Here is a 16870-nt window from a genome sequence, read left to right on the forward strand (position 1 = left end):
TTGTCATTCACTTAACCTGTCTATATCTCTTTGAAGCTTCTATGTCGTCCTCACTGCGTACATTTGCACCAGCTTTGTATCATTAGCAAACTTGGATATCTTACTAATATAATAAAAGAAAAATACTGCAGATGCTGGAAATCTGAAATAAAAACAAGAAATGATGGAAATATTCAGGTCTGGCAGCATCTGTGGCGAGAGAAGCAGAGTTAACGTTTCAGGTCAGTGACCTTTCTATTATATTGGATATCTTACTCTTGGTCTCTTTGTCTTAGTCATTAATATAGATTGTAAATAGCTGAGGCCCCAGCGCTGATCCTGTGGGACTCCACTGGTCAGTCTGCCAACTTGAAAATGCACTGTTTATCCCTGCTTTCTGTCCATTAACCAATCCTCCATCCATGCTAATATACTACCCCCCAACTCCATGAACCTTTTATTTTGCTTCCTAACTTTTTGTGTGGCACCTTACCAATGCCTTTTTGGAAAACCAAGTGTACTACATTTACTGGTTCTCCTTTATCTACCCTACTAGCTGCATTCTGAAAAAACTCTGAAAATTTGTCAAACATGATTTCCCCGTCATAACATCATGTTTACTCTGTCTGATCATACTATGATTTTCTAGGCGCATTGTTAAGTCTTTTTAATAGGTTTCAGATGCCTGATGTCAGACTAACTACCTGTAGTTCCCTGTTTTCTGTCTCCCTTCTTTCTAGAATAGCAGTGTTACATTTGCTAACTTCTAATCCACTGGAACCATTCTAGGATCTAGGGATTCCTATCAGGTCTAGGCGATTTTGTTGTCTTTTAGTACCTTAAGTTTCTCTAATCCTTTTTCTTTGCTGATATTAATTGTATTAAGTTCCTCACTCTTATAACCCCTTGGTTACCTTCTTTCTGGTAGGTAATTTGCCTTTTACTGTGAAGACGGACACAAAATACTTGTTCAACGTCTGCCATTTCCTTGTTCCCCATGATGATTTCTCCTGTCTCTGCCTCAGATCAACATTTACTTTAGCTACTCTCCTTTTTATATACCTGAAAAAGTTCTTAGTTTGTTTTTATAGTCCTGGCTAGTTTACTCCCATTCTATTTTTTTTCCATTTTTTTTATCAACATTTTTGGCCACTCTTTGTTGGTTTCTAAAACTCTCCAAATCCTCAGACTTACGATTATTCTTTGCAACGTTATTAGTCTCTTTTAATCTAATACTATCCTTAACTTCTGTAGTAAGCTATGGATGGAACTTACTTGCTGAGTTCTTTTTTAATAGAATGTATTTTTGTTTAATATTTTGAATTATTTCTTTAACTGTTTCCCACTGTTTATCGTCATACCTCTTACTTAGTCTGTTTACTCAAGCAACCTTAGCCAGCTTTCCCCTGATACCTATGTAATTGGCTTTGTTTAAGATCCTTGTTTTGGACTCAAGTATGTCACTTTCAAACTTGCAATGGAATTCAGTTGTGTTATGATTTTTTTCCCCCAAAGGCATTTTTACTATGAGATTACTAATTAACCCTGCCTCATTACACAATACTAGATCTAAAATAGCTTTATCCCTAGTTGGTTGCACAGTGTGTTCTAGGAAACTGTTGCAAAAGCATTCTGCAAACTCCTCTTTCAGACAACCTTTATTAATTTGATTTGTCCAGTCTATATGAAGATTAAAGTCCTTCATGAGTATTACATTGTCTTTGTTACAGTTATTTCTTGCTTAATGCTCTGTCCAATGGTATAACTGCGATTTCTTTTGGGCCTCCTTATCTCGAGAGACAATGGATACGCGCCTGGAGGTGGTCAGTGGTTTGTGAAGCAGCGCCTGGAGTGGCTATAAAGGCCAATTCTGGAGTGACAGGCTCTTCCACAGGTGCTGCAGAGAAATTTGTTTGTTGGGGCTGTTGCACAGTTGGCTCTCCCCTTGCGCCTCTGTCTTTTTTCCTGCCAACTACTAAGTCTCTTCGACTCGCCACAATTTAGCCCTGTCTTTATGGCTGCCCGCCAGCTCTGGCGAATGCTGGCAACTGACTCCCACGACTTGTGATCAATGTCACACGATTTCATGTCGCGTTTGCAGACGTCTTTATAACGGAGACATGGACGGCCGGTGGGTCTGATACCAGTGGCGAGCTCGCTGTACAATGTGTCTTTGGGGATCCTGCCATCTTCCATGCGGCTCACATGGCCAAGCCATCTCAAGCGCCGCTGACTCAGTAGTGTGTATAAGCTGGGGATGTTGGCCGCTTCAAGGACTTCTGTGTTGGAGATATAGTCCTGCCACCTGATGCCAAGTATTCTCCGAAGGCAGCGAAGATGGAATGAATTGAGACGTCGCTCTTGGCTGGCATACGTTGTCCAGGCCTCACTGCCATAGAGCAAGGTACTGAGGACACAGGCCTGATACACTCGGACTTTTGTGTTCCGTGTCAGTGCGCCATTTTCCCACACTCTCTTGGCCAGTCTGAACATAGCAGTGGAAGCCTTACCCATGCGCTTGTTGATTTCTGCATCTAGAGACAGGTTACTGGTGATAGTTGAGCCTAGGTAGGTGAACTCTTGAACCACTTCCAGAGCGTGGTCGCCAATATTGATGGATGGAGCATTTCTGACATCCTGCCCCATGATGTTCGTTTTCTTGAGGCTGATGGTTAGGCCAAATTCATTGCAGGCAGACGCAAACCTGTCGATGAGACTCTGCAGGCATTCTTCAGTGTGAGATGTTAAAGCAGCATCGTCAGCAAAGAGGAGTTCTCTGATGAGGACTTTCCGTACTTTGGACTTCGCTCTTAGACGGGCAAGGTTGAACAACCTGCCCCCTGATCTTGTGTGGAGGAAAATTCCTTCTTCAGAGGATTTGAACGCATGTGAAAGCAGCAGGGAGAAGAAAATCCCAAAAAGTGTGGGTGCGAGAACACAGCCCTGTTTCACACCACACAGGATAGGAAAGGGCTCTGATGAGGAGCCACCATGTTGAATTGTGCCTTTCATATTGTCATGGAATGAGGTGATGATACTTAGTAGCTTTGGTGGACATCCGATCTTTTCTAGTAGTCTGAAGAGACCACGTCTGCTGACGAGGTCAAAGGCTTTGGTGAGATCAATGAAAGCAATGTAGAGGGGCATCTGTTGTTCACGGCATTTCTCCTGTATCTGACGAAGGGAGAACAGCATGTCAATAGTCGATCTCTCTGCACGAAAGCCACACTGTGCCTCAGGGTAGACGCGCTCGGCCAGCTTCTGGAGCCTGTTCAGAGCGACTCGAGCAAAGACTTTCCCCACTATGCTGAGCAGGGAGATTCCACGGTAGTTGTTGCAGTCACCGCGGTCACCTTTGTTTTTATAGAGGGTGATGATGTTGGCATCGCGCATGTCCTGGGGTACTGCTCCCTCGTCCCAGCACAGGCATAGCAGTTCATGTTGTGCTGAGAGTATAGCAGGCTTGGCACTCTTGATTATTTCAGGGGTAATGCTGTCCTTCCCAGGGGCTTTTCCGCTGGCTAGGGAATCAATGGCATCACTGAGTTCCGATTTGGTTGGCTGTATGTCCAGCTCATCCATGACTGGTAGAGGCTGGGCTGCATTGAGGGCAGTCTCAGTGACAGCATTCTCCCTGGAGTACAGTTCTAGGTAGTGCTCAACCCAGCGGTCCATCTGTTTGCGTTGGTCAGTGATTATGTCCCCCGATTTAGATTTGAGGGGGGTGATCTTCTTGATGGTTGGCCCAAGAGCTCTCTTCATGCCATCATACATTCCTCTGATGTTTCCGGTGTCTGAGGCCAGCTGAATATGACTGCATAGGTGTTGCCAGTAGTCGTTTGCGCAACGCCTAGCTGTTCTTTGTGCAGTACTTCTGGCTGCTTTAAGTGCTGCGGATGTTAAATCGCTGGGGGCTTTCTTGTAGTTCAAAAGTGCAATGCGCTTAGCGGCTATGACAGGTTCCAGCTCTTCATTATGAGATTGAAACCAGTCTGCATTTCTCTTCGCACTTTTGCCGTAGGTGGTCAAAGCTGACTCATAGATGGCGTCTCTGATGTGGGCCCACTTGGTCTCAGCATCCCCTGTGGGAGTGTTTTGAAGGGCTGTTACAAGTGAATTTAGAAATTTTTGTAACAGCTGTGGGTGAGAAATTCTGCTCGTGTTGATGCGCGGGTGGCCCTTCTGCTTGGAATGATGCAACTTCTTTGGTCTGAGTCTAACCTTGCTGCACACCAGGGAGTGGTCGGTGTCGCAGTCCGCACTGTGGAAGCTGCGTGTGATTTGAACACTGTTTAAGGCGGCTCGCCTTGTGACAATGAGGTCTAGCTGGTGCCAACGACGTGATCTTGGGTGCCTCCATGAAACCTGGTGACAGGGTTTAGTGTGAAAGAACGAGTTGGTGATGCAGAGGTTATGATAGGTACACAACTCAAGCAGTCTCTGCCCGTTCTCATTCATCCTTCCAACGCCATAGCGCCCAAGGCAGGAGGGCCATGAGTCATGGTCGGCCCCAACCCTGGCATTAAAGTCCCCCAGCAGGAATAGGTGTTCGGTGTTGGGGATGCTGCTAATGATGTTATGGAGTTGTTCATAGAACTGGTCTTTAGCTTCATGTGGGGAGCAGAGTGTTGGAGCATAGATGCTGAGTAGGTGTACTGGACCAGAGGTGGTGAGCAGTCGGATGGACAGTATGCGTTCCGAGCCATTTGAGGGAGGCTCTATCATGCTGAGCAAGGAGTTTCTGATGGCGAAGCCCACTCCATGCTGTCTTGGTTCTTCAGGATCCCTGCCCTGCCAGAAGAAGGTGTAGTCTTGCTCTGCTAGAGAGCCACTCGCGGGGAGGCGAGTCTCCTGAAGTGCTGCAATGTCCACATTGAGTCTACTGAGCTCGTTGTTAATGATGGCGGTCTTCCGAGAATCGTTGATTTGTGTAAGGTCTTCCGACAGGCCAGGACACATAGTTCTGACGTTCCAGCTTGCAAAGCGAAGGGCTGGTACCTTCTTTCCTTTTTTCATGTTGTTTGGTGCGGTGTATCAGTCCACCTTTCGGGCAATGACCCTGAGCTCCAAGCACCCATTGAAGCAGGCAGACTGTGGCGGGACAGAACCTTATTGACCGGGGGCTGCCCGGTTTGAGGCGGGCGGTAGCTGTCCAGTGAGGTGCAATGACCTCTCCCACCGACAAAGGCAACCCGTGGCGCCCAGTTTCTACGCCAATTTATCTGGACTTATAACCCGTAACTGCTGCCTTCCGTGTTGTTTCAGTCGCTGTGAGGCAACTATGGAGTGACCTCTCCATGGCGCATGCCTGGGCAAATTTATGGAGGTTGAGAGTTGCCCAGTCGTCAAAACCCCCCTCTCGGCCTTTCTGGTGGGGTCCAAAGGAGTGCAGGACACGACGTTTGGCACCAGTATGGCTGCAGGAACTGCCGGAAACATGCCAAAGGTGACACATGACCGCCTACGGGGTTCCGCTCCGGATTTTCTGTTAGGGTTTACTCCCTTAGCCTTGGTCTCTCCCGAGACCCCCACAAGGCAGTGGGGTTGTTGGGGCCCCTACACAGGTGTAGGATGGTGCCGGTGGGAGGAGGGGATGCAAGGGGGAGGGGTAGAGGGAGGGGGTGGGGGGGGGTGCAGGGGAAGGGGGTGCGTGGTGAAGATGGTGCGGGGGGGGTGGCGGGCTGGGACGGGGTTGTGAGGGGGTGAGCTGAGAGGGTGGAGCAGGGAAGGGGACGGGGGTGGGGGGGGGGGTAGAAGGGGGGTAAAGGGGGGGAGGGGGGGTGGAATCTGGTGCAGGTAATAAGCCATTTCCTCAGTGCCCACCATCGACGTCCGGAAAGCTCATCTACGTCCTTCGGGAGGTGAAGCATCATTTGGCAGACTTGGAGGTGATTACATTTGCTAAGGGTTTTTTTTTTTGCAGTGGTTTAAATAAAGGCATGCAGCATTGCCGACAGTGCGCTGCAGATGCTCTCCGAGCCATCTCCCGCGGGCGCTTTGAAGTTGCGGCCGGGGGTGCCGTTCGTGGATGTTTTGGGTGTTCGGGGCACCTTTTCACAGGACTTCTCTCGGGTCCCGCAGCTCCTTCTTCACCTCAATGGACTTACCGCATGCCGTGGCTGCAGACACTCTGGACTGTGAAGACAGCAGGATCGGAGATTGAAGTATCGGCAGCTGTTCTCGTCAGTTTCATCCGGATCAATTTCATTGAGAAAACAGAGCAGGTGTGGCTGGGGGAGGGCAGTGGGCCCAGGTAACATACACTAAACTAACTGTTAACTTTTAGATAGGGCTAAAATGAACTGATTTAAAGAGCCAGGGGAATTTAAACAGTTTAAGAGGGCAGATTGGGGGAGAAAACGTTAGGGATGGGAGCAGATGGCCATGGATAGAGTTGAACAGCAAGGGAGCTTCCTAGGGAGCTTCCAGCCCAGGAGCCATCTTGCTTGCGATTAGGGGCCCCTTAAACTACTACCAGCAGTGTTTTCTCACCCTTTTCTATTCCTAATCTCCACCTATACTGATTCTACTTCCTACTCTTCTGAGCCAAGATCCTTTCTTACTACTGTCCTTATGTCATCCTTTATTATCAGAGGTATTCCTCCTCTTTTCCATCCTGCCTTGCTTTTCGGAATATTAAGTATCCTGCAATATTTATTTCCCAGCCTTTGGTCACCTTGCAACCATGAGCAGGATTTTCAGTTTTGGTTTGGGACCCCAACAGTGGGGGTCAAATGTGGGTCCTGATCCTGTCCTGTGTTAGGAGCAGTCACTCAACATCTATTTTGCCTGGACTGGCCAATTAGTGGCCAGAGGGCATGCTCACCACCCAGTTAAGGATGGCGGGCAAGCTGGAGGGCCAAAAGGAAGGAGCTGCAGCCTGCTATTGCAGGGAAGGGAGAGATGGTGCCTCCATCTTCAGGCCTGTAACCGCAGCTGTGGCCAGGTAGGCGGTAGGTAATGGGGGGCTTCAGCATCTTCCTGGAGTGCTGGACCTTCATGCTCCTGATGCCATGGGGCAAGGGGGGACTGCAGGTTGCTTGGAAAATTCAAGTCCACCTCTGATCAATGGCCTTAATTGGCCTTTTAGTTAACTCTAATGGCTACTCGCTGCTTACTGGCGGCGGGAAGTTACCTGCCTCTGTTCCCATCCCCATATCAGGGCAAAATATCCTGCCCCATGTCTCTGTAATGGCAATTAGATCAATTCCAGTTATCTCAATTTTTGCTGCTAGTTCCTCTGCCTTGTTAGGAACGCTACATGCATTCAGAGAAACAGCCTTTAATTTTTTTTTACCACTATTCTTTGCATGGATCTTACTCACTGATGTACTTATTACTCTTTGTCCCTTCCTATCATGCTCTGCTTGTATTTACCCAAATTAATAGACTGTCCTATTGCCTCATTTTTCCTCTTTATATTTCCACATTTCCCTTCACCTGACCACTTTCCCCCACCCTCAAAACCCTTTTTAGTTTAAAACCCTATCTGCAAATTGTATGATTCGCCAGGACACTGACCCCAGCCTGAATTCAATGGAGCCCATCCCAACGCAACAGCTCCCTAGTACTGTTGCCAGTACCCCATGAGTCGAAACCCCTTCCTTCCACGCCACTCCTTGAGCCATGCATTTATTTCTCTAAGCTGCTTGACCCTGTGCCAATTTGCATGTGGCTCAGGTAGTAATCAGGAGATTATTACCCAAGCCATTCTGCTTCATAATTTAAAACCTAGTTCCTCAAACCACCTCACCAAAACAGAATCACAGACCTCATTCTTCGTTCTACCTATGTTGTTGGTTCACAGAATTGTTACAGTGGTGAAGGAGAAGGAGGCTATTCAGCCCATCGTGTCCACACTGGCTCTCCGAAAGAGCAATTCATTCAGTTCCATGCCCTCGCCTTCTCACCGTAACCCTGCACATTCTTCCTTGTCATAAAACAGTCTAATTCTTTTGAATGCTTCAATTGAACCTGCCTCCACCACACTCTCTCAGGTAGTGCATTCCAGACCTTAACCACACTGCGTGAAAGTTTTTCCTCATGTCATTTCTGCTTCTCTTACCAAGTACTTTAAATCTGTGCCCTCTCGTTCTCGATCCTTTCACGAGTGGGAACGATTTCTCTTTGTCTACTCTGTCCAGGCCCCTCTTGATTTTGAATACCTCTAACAAATCATTTCTCAGCCTTCTCTTCCAGGAAAGCAGCCCTAACTTCTCCAATCTATCTTCTTAACTGAAGTTCTTCATCCGCGGAACCATTCTTGTGAATCTTTTCTGTACTCTCTCTCCAATGCCCTCACGTTTTTCCTAAAGTGCGGCGCCCAGAACTTGATGCAGTACTCCAGGTCAGGCCGAATTAGTGTCTTGTACAAGTTCAACATAACCTCTTTGCTCTTGTACTCTATGCCCAATTAATAAAGCCCAGGATACTGTATGCTCTATGGACTGCTCTCTCAACCTGTCCTGCCGCCTTTAATGACTTATGCACATATACACCCAGGTCCCTCTGCTCCTGCACCCCCTTTAGAATTGTACCCTTTATTCTATATTGTCTCTCCATGTTCTTACTACCAAAATGAATCACTTCAAATTTTTCTGCATTGAATTTCATCTGCCAGCCTGTTCCACCAACTTGTCTATGTCCTTTCGAAGTTCTACACTATCCTCCTCACAGTTCACAATGCTTCCAAATTTCATATCATCTGCAAACTTTGAGATAGTGCTCTGTCCACCTAGGTCTAGGTCATTAATATAAATCGGGAAAAGCAAAGGTCCCGACACTGACTCCTGGTAAACTCCCACGACAAACCTTCCTCCAGCCTGAAAAACATTCATTAACCACTACTCTTTGTTTCCTTTCACTCAGCCAATTCAATATCCATGTTGCTACTGTTTGTTATGTGGCAGTGTATCAAATGCTTTTTGAAAGTCCACATACACCATGTCAACCGCATTGCCCTCATCAATCCTCTCTGTTAACCTGCTCAGAAACTCCAAATTAGTTAAACATGTTTTTCCCTTAAGAAATCCATGCTCGTTTTTTTTTTTTTACTTAACTCACATTTGTCCAAGTGACTATTAATTTTGTCCAGAATTATTTTTTTCTGCAAGTTTCCCCACCATCGAAGTTAAACTGACTGGTTGTTGGACTTATCTTTGCACCCTTTTTTGAACAAGGGTGTAACGTTTGCAATTCTTCAGTCCTCTGGCACCACCCCCGAGTCTAAGGAAGACTGAAAAATTAAGGCCAGTGCCTCTGGGATTTCCACCGTCACATCCCTCAGTATCCTTGCATGCATCGCATCCGGCCCTGGTGCTTTATCCACTTTAAGTACAGACAGCCTATCTCGTACTACTTTATCAATTTTAAACCCCTCTTCCACATTGCCTGGGTTGCATCTTTTTCCTTGGTAAAGACAGATGCAAAGTATTCAATTAATACCTCAGCTATGCCCTCTGCCTCCATGTGTAAATCCCCTTTATGGTCCTGAATTGGCCCCACTCATCCTTTTACCACCCTTTTACTATTTATATGTCTATAGAAAACTTCGGGATTTTCTTTATAATTCTAGCTGCCAGTCTCTCTTCATGCTCTCTCTTTGTTCTCTTATTTGCTTTTTCACTTCCCCTCTGGACCTTCTGTATTCAGTCTGGTTCTCAATAGTATTTTCTACCTGACATCTGTCACAAGCACACTTTTTCTTCTTTATCTTAATCTCTACCTCTTTTGTCATCCAGGGAGCTCTGGATTTGTTTGTCTTACCTTTCCCCTTCAAGGGAACATACCTTGACTGGGCCCGAACTATCTCTTCCTTGAAGGTAGCCTGTTCAGCTACTGGTTTTCTTGCCAACTTTTGACTCCAATTTATTCGCCGCAGCTCCATTCTTATGCCTTTTGAAGTTGGCTTTCCGCCAGTTAATTATTCTTACTCTAGATTTGTTCTTTGTCCTTTTCTATAGTCAGCCTAAACCTTATGATACAATGATCGCTATCTCCTAAATGCTCTCCTACTGACACTTGATCCACCTGGCCCACCTCATTCTCTAGAACCAGGTCTAGCAGTACCTCCTTTCTCTCTTTGACTAGAAACATACTGCTGTAGAAAATGTTCCTGAACACACACTCTAGGAATTCTTGCCCCTCACTGTAGAGGCCTGCTACCCGACAGCGTGTCTGGTTCGGGTTGGGCCGGTTTTCGGGCTCAGGTCGGGCCGAGTCCCGGTCGAGTCGGGCCGAGGCAGACACTCACAGCAAGTGCTCTGCTGGTAAGTATTAAAAATAAAAAACTTACCTGAGCTGGGAGTCCAGGCCGAAACTGAGTTTGCGCAGTGGGCGAGTGACATCGCTATGATGTCATCGCGCATGCGCTGCAGCTTCTTGAAGGTTCGGTGTCAGGAAGGTAAGTAAAGGGATGGTCGGGTCAAGTAGTGGCGGGTTCTGGTCAGGCTCGGGACGAATTCGGAGGGGGTTGGGCTTGGGTCCGTTGTGGTTTGGTCGGGTTCTTTTTCCCAACCTAAAGCAGGCCTCGACCTCACTGTCCTTTATACTACTATCCCAGTTTGTTTATTTATTTAGAGATACAGCACTGAAACAGGCCCTTCGGCCCACTGAGTCTGTGCCGTCTATCAACCACCCATTTATACTAATCCTACATAAATCCCATATTCTTACCACATCCCCACCTTCCCTCAATTCCCCTACCACCAGCTGTACTGGGGCAATTTACAATGACCAATTTACCTATCACCTGCAAGTCTTTGGCTGTGGGAGGAAACTGGAGCACCTGGCAGAAATCCACGCGGTCACAGGGAGAACTTACAAACTCCACACAGGCAGTACCCAGAATCGAACCTGGGTCGCTGGAGCTGTGAGGCTGCGGTGCTAACCACTGCGCCACTGTTTGGACAATTAAAGGCCCCCATTATAACTACCCTATAATTTTGGTACTTCTCTGTAATTTGCTTGCAAATTTGTTCCTCCACGCCCTTCCCACTAGCTGGTGGCCTATAGACAACACCAAGCAGTATAACTGCAGCTTTTTTGTTTCTTAGCTCTAGCCAAATTGATTCTGTCCTCGACCCTACGTGAACCATGACAACTGGATCCTTCCTCTCCCATTCCAACTTTTTCTACAGCTACAAGGCGATGACTTTAACCCTGGCACCCAGCAGGCAACACAACCTTTGAAACTCCCTGTCGTGGCTGCAGAGAACAGCATCTATCTCCCTGACTATGCTGTTCCCTATCACTGCCACTTGCCTTTTAATTCCCCCCACTTGAATGGCCACATGCACCCTGGTGTTGTGGTCAGTTTGCCCAGGTAACAAGTACCTTGGCCAAAGTCGAGGGCCAAGGCTCCTCCATTACTACATCCTGGATCCCCATATCTGCCTGACTTGTATACACATCCTCCTGTCTCTGGCTATTGACCAAATCTAAAGTTCTACTTAACCTAAGGGGGTATGACTGCCTCCTGGAACAAAATGCCAAGGTAACTCTTCCCCCTGCCTGATGTCCCACAATGTCTGAAGCTTGGAGTCCAGCTCTGCAAGTCTGCACTGAAGTTCCTCGAGCTGTTGACACTTACCATAGATATAGTTGTCCAGGATTGCACTGCTCTCCATAAACTCCCACATGCTGCAGTTACGACGCACCACCTGCCCTGTCATGTTAATCTAACCTTGCTTATTTGATTAATAACTAATTTAGTAAAGTAATAGGAAGTTAGCTTCCCAGCTTAGAGACAAAAAAAGTCACCAGCTACAGCAGGTAAAACAAAAAGATTTTAAAAAAGCCTCCTTCCCCCTCTGCATCAGGTTCCCTACTTTAGTACTTTGTTTGCAGATCACTCAGTTCTGCGATTACTCTGTGTTGCATACTTCTTTCTTTGTGCTTTGGCACTTAATTCACTCATCTAACAGGTCGGTTAAGCCCCCACAGTTATTGATCTGCTGCCAAATCTATTGAATTTGACCGATGTTATTTTTGAGATCTGATGTGATTTAAAAACATCTTTGGTACAAAATATTAGACATTAAATTGTCTTTTATTTTCAGTCTCTCTTGCAACATTATCAACAGCTAAACAAGATCCCTATCAAACTTTGTAAATACATAATTTAAGCATTATTGACCCTAAATTGCACAACATATCTTGAGCTGTCAGACCTTTAGGTCTCAATAATATTTCAGTGCTGCAGTCGAGTTGAATGCTGTGAAGTTCACTTTACCCTGCTATAAAGTTATGCAGTTAGATGTCAGTTTGTATCTTTAATCCATAACCTAACTGCCTTATTGTGGCTGTTTTGATAATTCAAAGATTTCTGTTACTGAATGTGGTTTAGGTACTATTATAATTTTAAGCTTTCACTTAAAGAAAACAATTCAGTAACATTGATTTAAAAAAATCTTTAAGTCCTGTTATGTAGCTTCACTCATCGTTAAACTGGCTTGCTGAAGAGTCTTCTGTTTTCTGTCTAGTTGTACATTCTTAGTTGAGGTGTGCTCTATTCATATTTTAGATAGCAAGTTTTCACTTTTGAAAGCAAAAATTAGAATGTGCAAGCAGGAATTCACTAGAGGAAATGACCCTGAACAGATGATGAATGAAAAATGATTACTTTTTAAAATATTGCTGGTTGCAGATAGAGAGCGAACACTAGCTAGAGTATGTGGCTATTTTTGTAAATCGCTGTTTAAGTGAGCTGCACATTAATCAAGCATTCTGAGTTAAGCTTTCTAGCATGATCAAGTTGTTGTTCACTATAAGCCACAAAAATGGTTTGAGTGAATCTTGCCTCATATTTTCTTCAGTGGTTAACATTATATCACATCCACAACATGCCTCTCCTACAAAATTAATTGTGAATCTTAAATATATTTGTGTTTGAGATTCATGCTGCCATTTGCCATGGTAATATATTAACTTGTTTCCCTGTTAGGTATGTATGTAAACCTTTACAGATGCTGGATCAATTTTTTCAGGGATATTTGTTTCCACAAGGCCAAGAAGATAATTAAGGATGAGTATGGCCATTCAGCCCATTGTAGTTATCCATCTAGTTAACATAAGCAACCCCCACTGCAGCATCCATTTGGTTCTTAAATGATTCCAGGGTTTTCATCTCCTCTTCTATAGATTTATGTTTCCTCTGCTGTTTACTATTTATGCACTTTATAATGCACTTATCAAGACTGAAAAGCTCAAGTTTCTCTAATCTTTTCATTAACTCGGGCCCTTGGCACTGGGGCTTAGCCTTGTCGTTCTTTGCATTGACTCTAAATTTAAATGTCTCTCTCCCTTGTGTCACGAAAACGTGCTAGGTCGAATGATGATTTTTTAAATCCTCCGGCTGGAAATCTGTATATGAAACTTGTGGAGACGAACCACTCAATCCTTGCAAGCTTCGAACTCTGCCTGCTGACCTTGAGCACCGAGGCATATTTCCTGCTGCAGACTGTAGTGTTCAGTGGTTTAATTGATCTGTGTTTGATTGTGCTAGTCTTTTCACCGATTGATGCTCACTGTGCTTAATTACTTAAGCCTGAGGATGGTGCTAGTCGATAGAGAAGTTTCTGGAAAGACTAGACAGAGACCCCCTCAAAAGAAATCAATCGCATTACCTCCTCCCAGAGAACCACTGAATCAACGTCCACATCTTCAAACCGGAAGCCTCAGGACCACCAAAGGAAAGTCACACGCCCACCGAATTCAGCCTGAAGCCAGCCGAGTCACCAATTTCCACAGACTGTATGCTCCTTTTATTTCTTCGGGCTCTAATTCTACCAATCTATCCTTCCCCACTCTGTAACCTATTTGTGTGTGTGATAAGGTTGGATCGTATTTTATTATTTTACTTAGATCGGTTTAAGTACCATCAAGCTAGCCTCTTTCTTTATTAAGCTCAAGAAAAATGGTCCATTTGACTCTTTTTATGATCATGTCGTGTAAACAATTAAATACTCACTGAATTAGTAAATATATCCACTTAAAGAAATAAACCTGTTGTGATTAAACAAGGAAAGGGAAAAGAGGGGAGCCCTTTGACCCCATCCTCATCCAATCGTAACACTTGTGTCTCAGTGATCAGAACAGGACAGAGTAGTGTTTTTTGACCAGAATACTATATATTGTGACTTCTATTTTGTCTATGTAGTTCAGCATTCCATTGATTTTGTAATAGGCATCACAGTATGCCTTTAAACTGCACAGTTCTGCAAAGAATTAAAGTTGGTATAACTGAAAGCGCAGTTTTTTTTTAATACATTCATGGGATGTGAGCGTGCTGGCAAGGCCAGCATTGTATTGCCCTTTCTTAATTGCCCTTCAGAAGGTGGTGGTGAACTGCTGCAGTCCATGTGATGTAGGTACACCCACAGTGCTGTTAGGGAGGGAATTCCAGGATTTTGACCCAGTGACAGTGAAGGAACGGCGATTATAATTCCAAGTCAGAATGGAGTGTTACTTGGAGGGGAGCTTGCAGTTGTTGTTCCAATGCCTCTGCTACCCTTGTCCTTGTCATGGGTTTGGCAGGTGCCTTGGCAAGTTGTTGCAGTGCATCTTGAAGATGGTACACACTGCTGCTACTGTGCTCCAGTGGTGGATGGGGTGCCGATCAAGCAGGCTGTTTTGTCCTGAATGATGGTGAGCTTCTTTGATGTTGTTGGAGCTGCATTCATCCAGACAAGTGGACAGTCTCCATCACACTCCTGACTTGTGCCTTGTAGACGATGGGCAGGCTCTGGGGGCTCAAGGTGAGTTACTCGCCGTGGAATTCCCATCCTCTGACCTGCTCTTGTAACCACAGTATTTATATGGCTAGTCTGGTTAAGTTCCTGTCAGTGACAACCACAAGGGGTAGGGGTTTCAGTGATGGTAATATCGTTGAATGTCAGAGAGAGATGTGAATCATTGATTTGAAGGCTTTTCTTGCTGCATTTTAGTCTTCCAATGACAATTCAATTGATGGAAAAGCATTGTTTTGCAGGTATTCAGAAATCCAGCATCTATTTTCAATCTGAACTTGATCTCCCAGAGGCCTACAAGCATCTGTTCGGGGGGCTTGCTGCAACTCCCCTTCCTGAGGAGCACCTGTTACAGATCTCATTCATTGCCAATACAGCTCCTACCTCATGCTGTTGTTTTGCTCTTTGTAGTGCATTACTGGCAGGAATTCCTAATCTGGTGACAATTTTTGCCAGATCACAAATTCCTGTTCAGTTTGTGTAGTCTGCTGTTGAAACGAAGCTAAGAAGGAGACATCAGTTTTCTAGGTGACCGAAAGGAGAGAAATAGGGAGGGAAAGTTTTTCTAGAAGCTGGCTAAGGAGGAGGAGGATCTTGGGAGGTAGGTGATTACCTCTGAAGCAGATTGGCAAGTCCCTAGATTTAAAAAAAAAACGGAGCTATAAATATGCAGTAAAATAAACAATACTATGATATTTTCAGGTATACAGTTGGATTGGCCAGATTTAGGTGTTTCTCTTTTTGCCAGATACCATGTAAAGTATTGAATATTGTTTTTTTTTTTTAAGGAAATTCCCAGTTGGGTGCAACCATTGTGGATGCATTAGATACGCTGTACATCATGGGTCTTCTTGATGAGTTTCGAGATGGGAAAGAATGGATTGAGAAGAACCTAGATTTCAGTGTGGTAAGTCATAATAGGCTTGAAGGGCCAAATGGCTGTTCCTGTTAATGACCTTTTTCCATCTTCCTGTTTTAATTAAAGGCAAATTTATTAATGGTAAGTATTTGAATTGTCAGAGAGGTGGTTTGTCAGATGACATATCCATCCTTAATTAGAAAGTTGATTTCCCACACACTATTCATGGAAGTTGAGTGCTTGCTACCCTACGTTCTGCTCTCTAGCTTTCTGTCACGCTTCCTCGATCCCTCTCTTGAGTTCCCTCCTTATGGTTCCCTCTCTTGCTGTCCAGTGTGCCCTATTTGGCTGTGCCCTACATGTTTGAAACCCAAACCGACACAGGAGGAGGAAGGAGAGGAAGATGAGGTCCAGAATGGTGACAGCGCAGGCACAAGCAGGCAAACAAATAGAGGTCTGAATGGGTCAAAATGAAGCCATGAGAGAATTGAAGTTTAGATTATGGCTTGCTGAAGTGGGCTGAGATGGAAGCAAGGGAGGAAGCTGGGTTGGGGAATAATTGTCCAATATCACCTAAGGAAAATATTCTAACATTTTGAACGTTTTAATTGTTTAAAAAGCAGCACGTAGATGTATACATAGCTCATGGAAGGGGAAAAGTAAGATGGCTGGGTGATGAGCACCATATGGAAACTTGCACCATTGAAATGGCACATGTACAAAGTTGAGTTCATTTGTAGTGTTATGTGAATTACACCATTGTTTATTCCATGTCATAATTTCCTGGGACTTTTGCACCATTTCACCAATACTACGCCAACACCATTTGATTGCCATAGCTCTGACCCCAATTAAGTGTGATGGCAAATTTCCTGATTTATACCAGTTTACTTGCTGCAGGCTTTAGATTGTTAAATAATGGTTCAAAGAAAATATTTGAGTTCATGATTTCAAAATAATTGGTTTAAGTAAAACAAAATCTCAGTGCTTTCTTGATTTTAATACTTAGCTAAACCCAATCAGAACACTTATTTGTCATTTGTGTGCTAGGTTTACTGTATATTATGTCCATGGTGTAGGGCACTTAAGTGCTTTTGTGTGTTGATGATAAACATGAGAGTGGGGGAAGTATACTTTTTGAGTTGTTTTCCGGTCCGAGATGTTTGACACTTGCAGCAAACACCAGAAGTTGGCGACCTGAGGCTCATTTGAATTTGGGCTTCAGACCTCATATAAATAATTCTAATGTGCTATGGGCATCTGTGTTGTCCCCTGAGGCAGTTTA

At 44.8% G+C, this 16870-nt stretch overlaps 1 protein-coding gene across 1 annotated transcript in view; it reads left to right on the forward strand.

Moving 5' to 3' along the window:
* The window catches only part of man1a2 (mannosidase, alpha, class 1A, member 2), a 168879-nt gene that overhangs the window by 75328 nt on the left and 76681 nt on the right, over positions 1-16870 (forward strand). The window contains exon 4 of the mRNA XM_068040743.1: positions 15515-15633. Within this exon, the coding sequence (XP_067896844.1) occupies positions 15515-15633 (119 nt within the window). The remainder of the gene's footprint in view (positions 1-15514; positions 15634-16870) is intronic.

Source organism: Heterodontus francisci, chromosome 10, assembly GCF_036365525.1.
Source record: "Heterodontus francisci isolate sHetFra1 chromosome 10, sHetFra1.hap1, whole genome shotgun sequence".
Classification (NCBI taxonomy): domain Eukaryota; kingdom Metazoa; phylum Chordata; class Chondrichthyes; order Heterodontiformes; family Heterodontidae; genus Heterodontus; species Heterodontus francisci.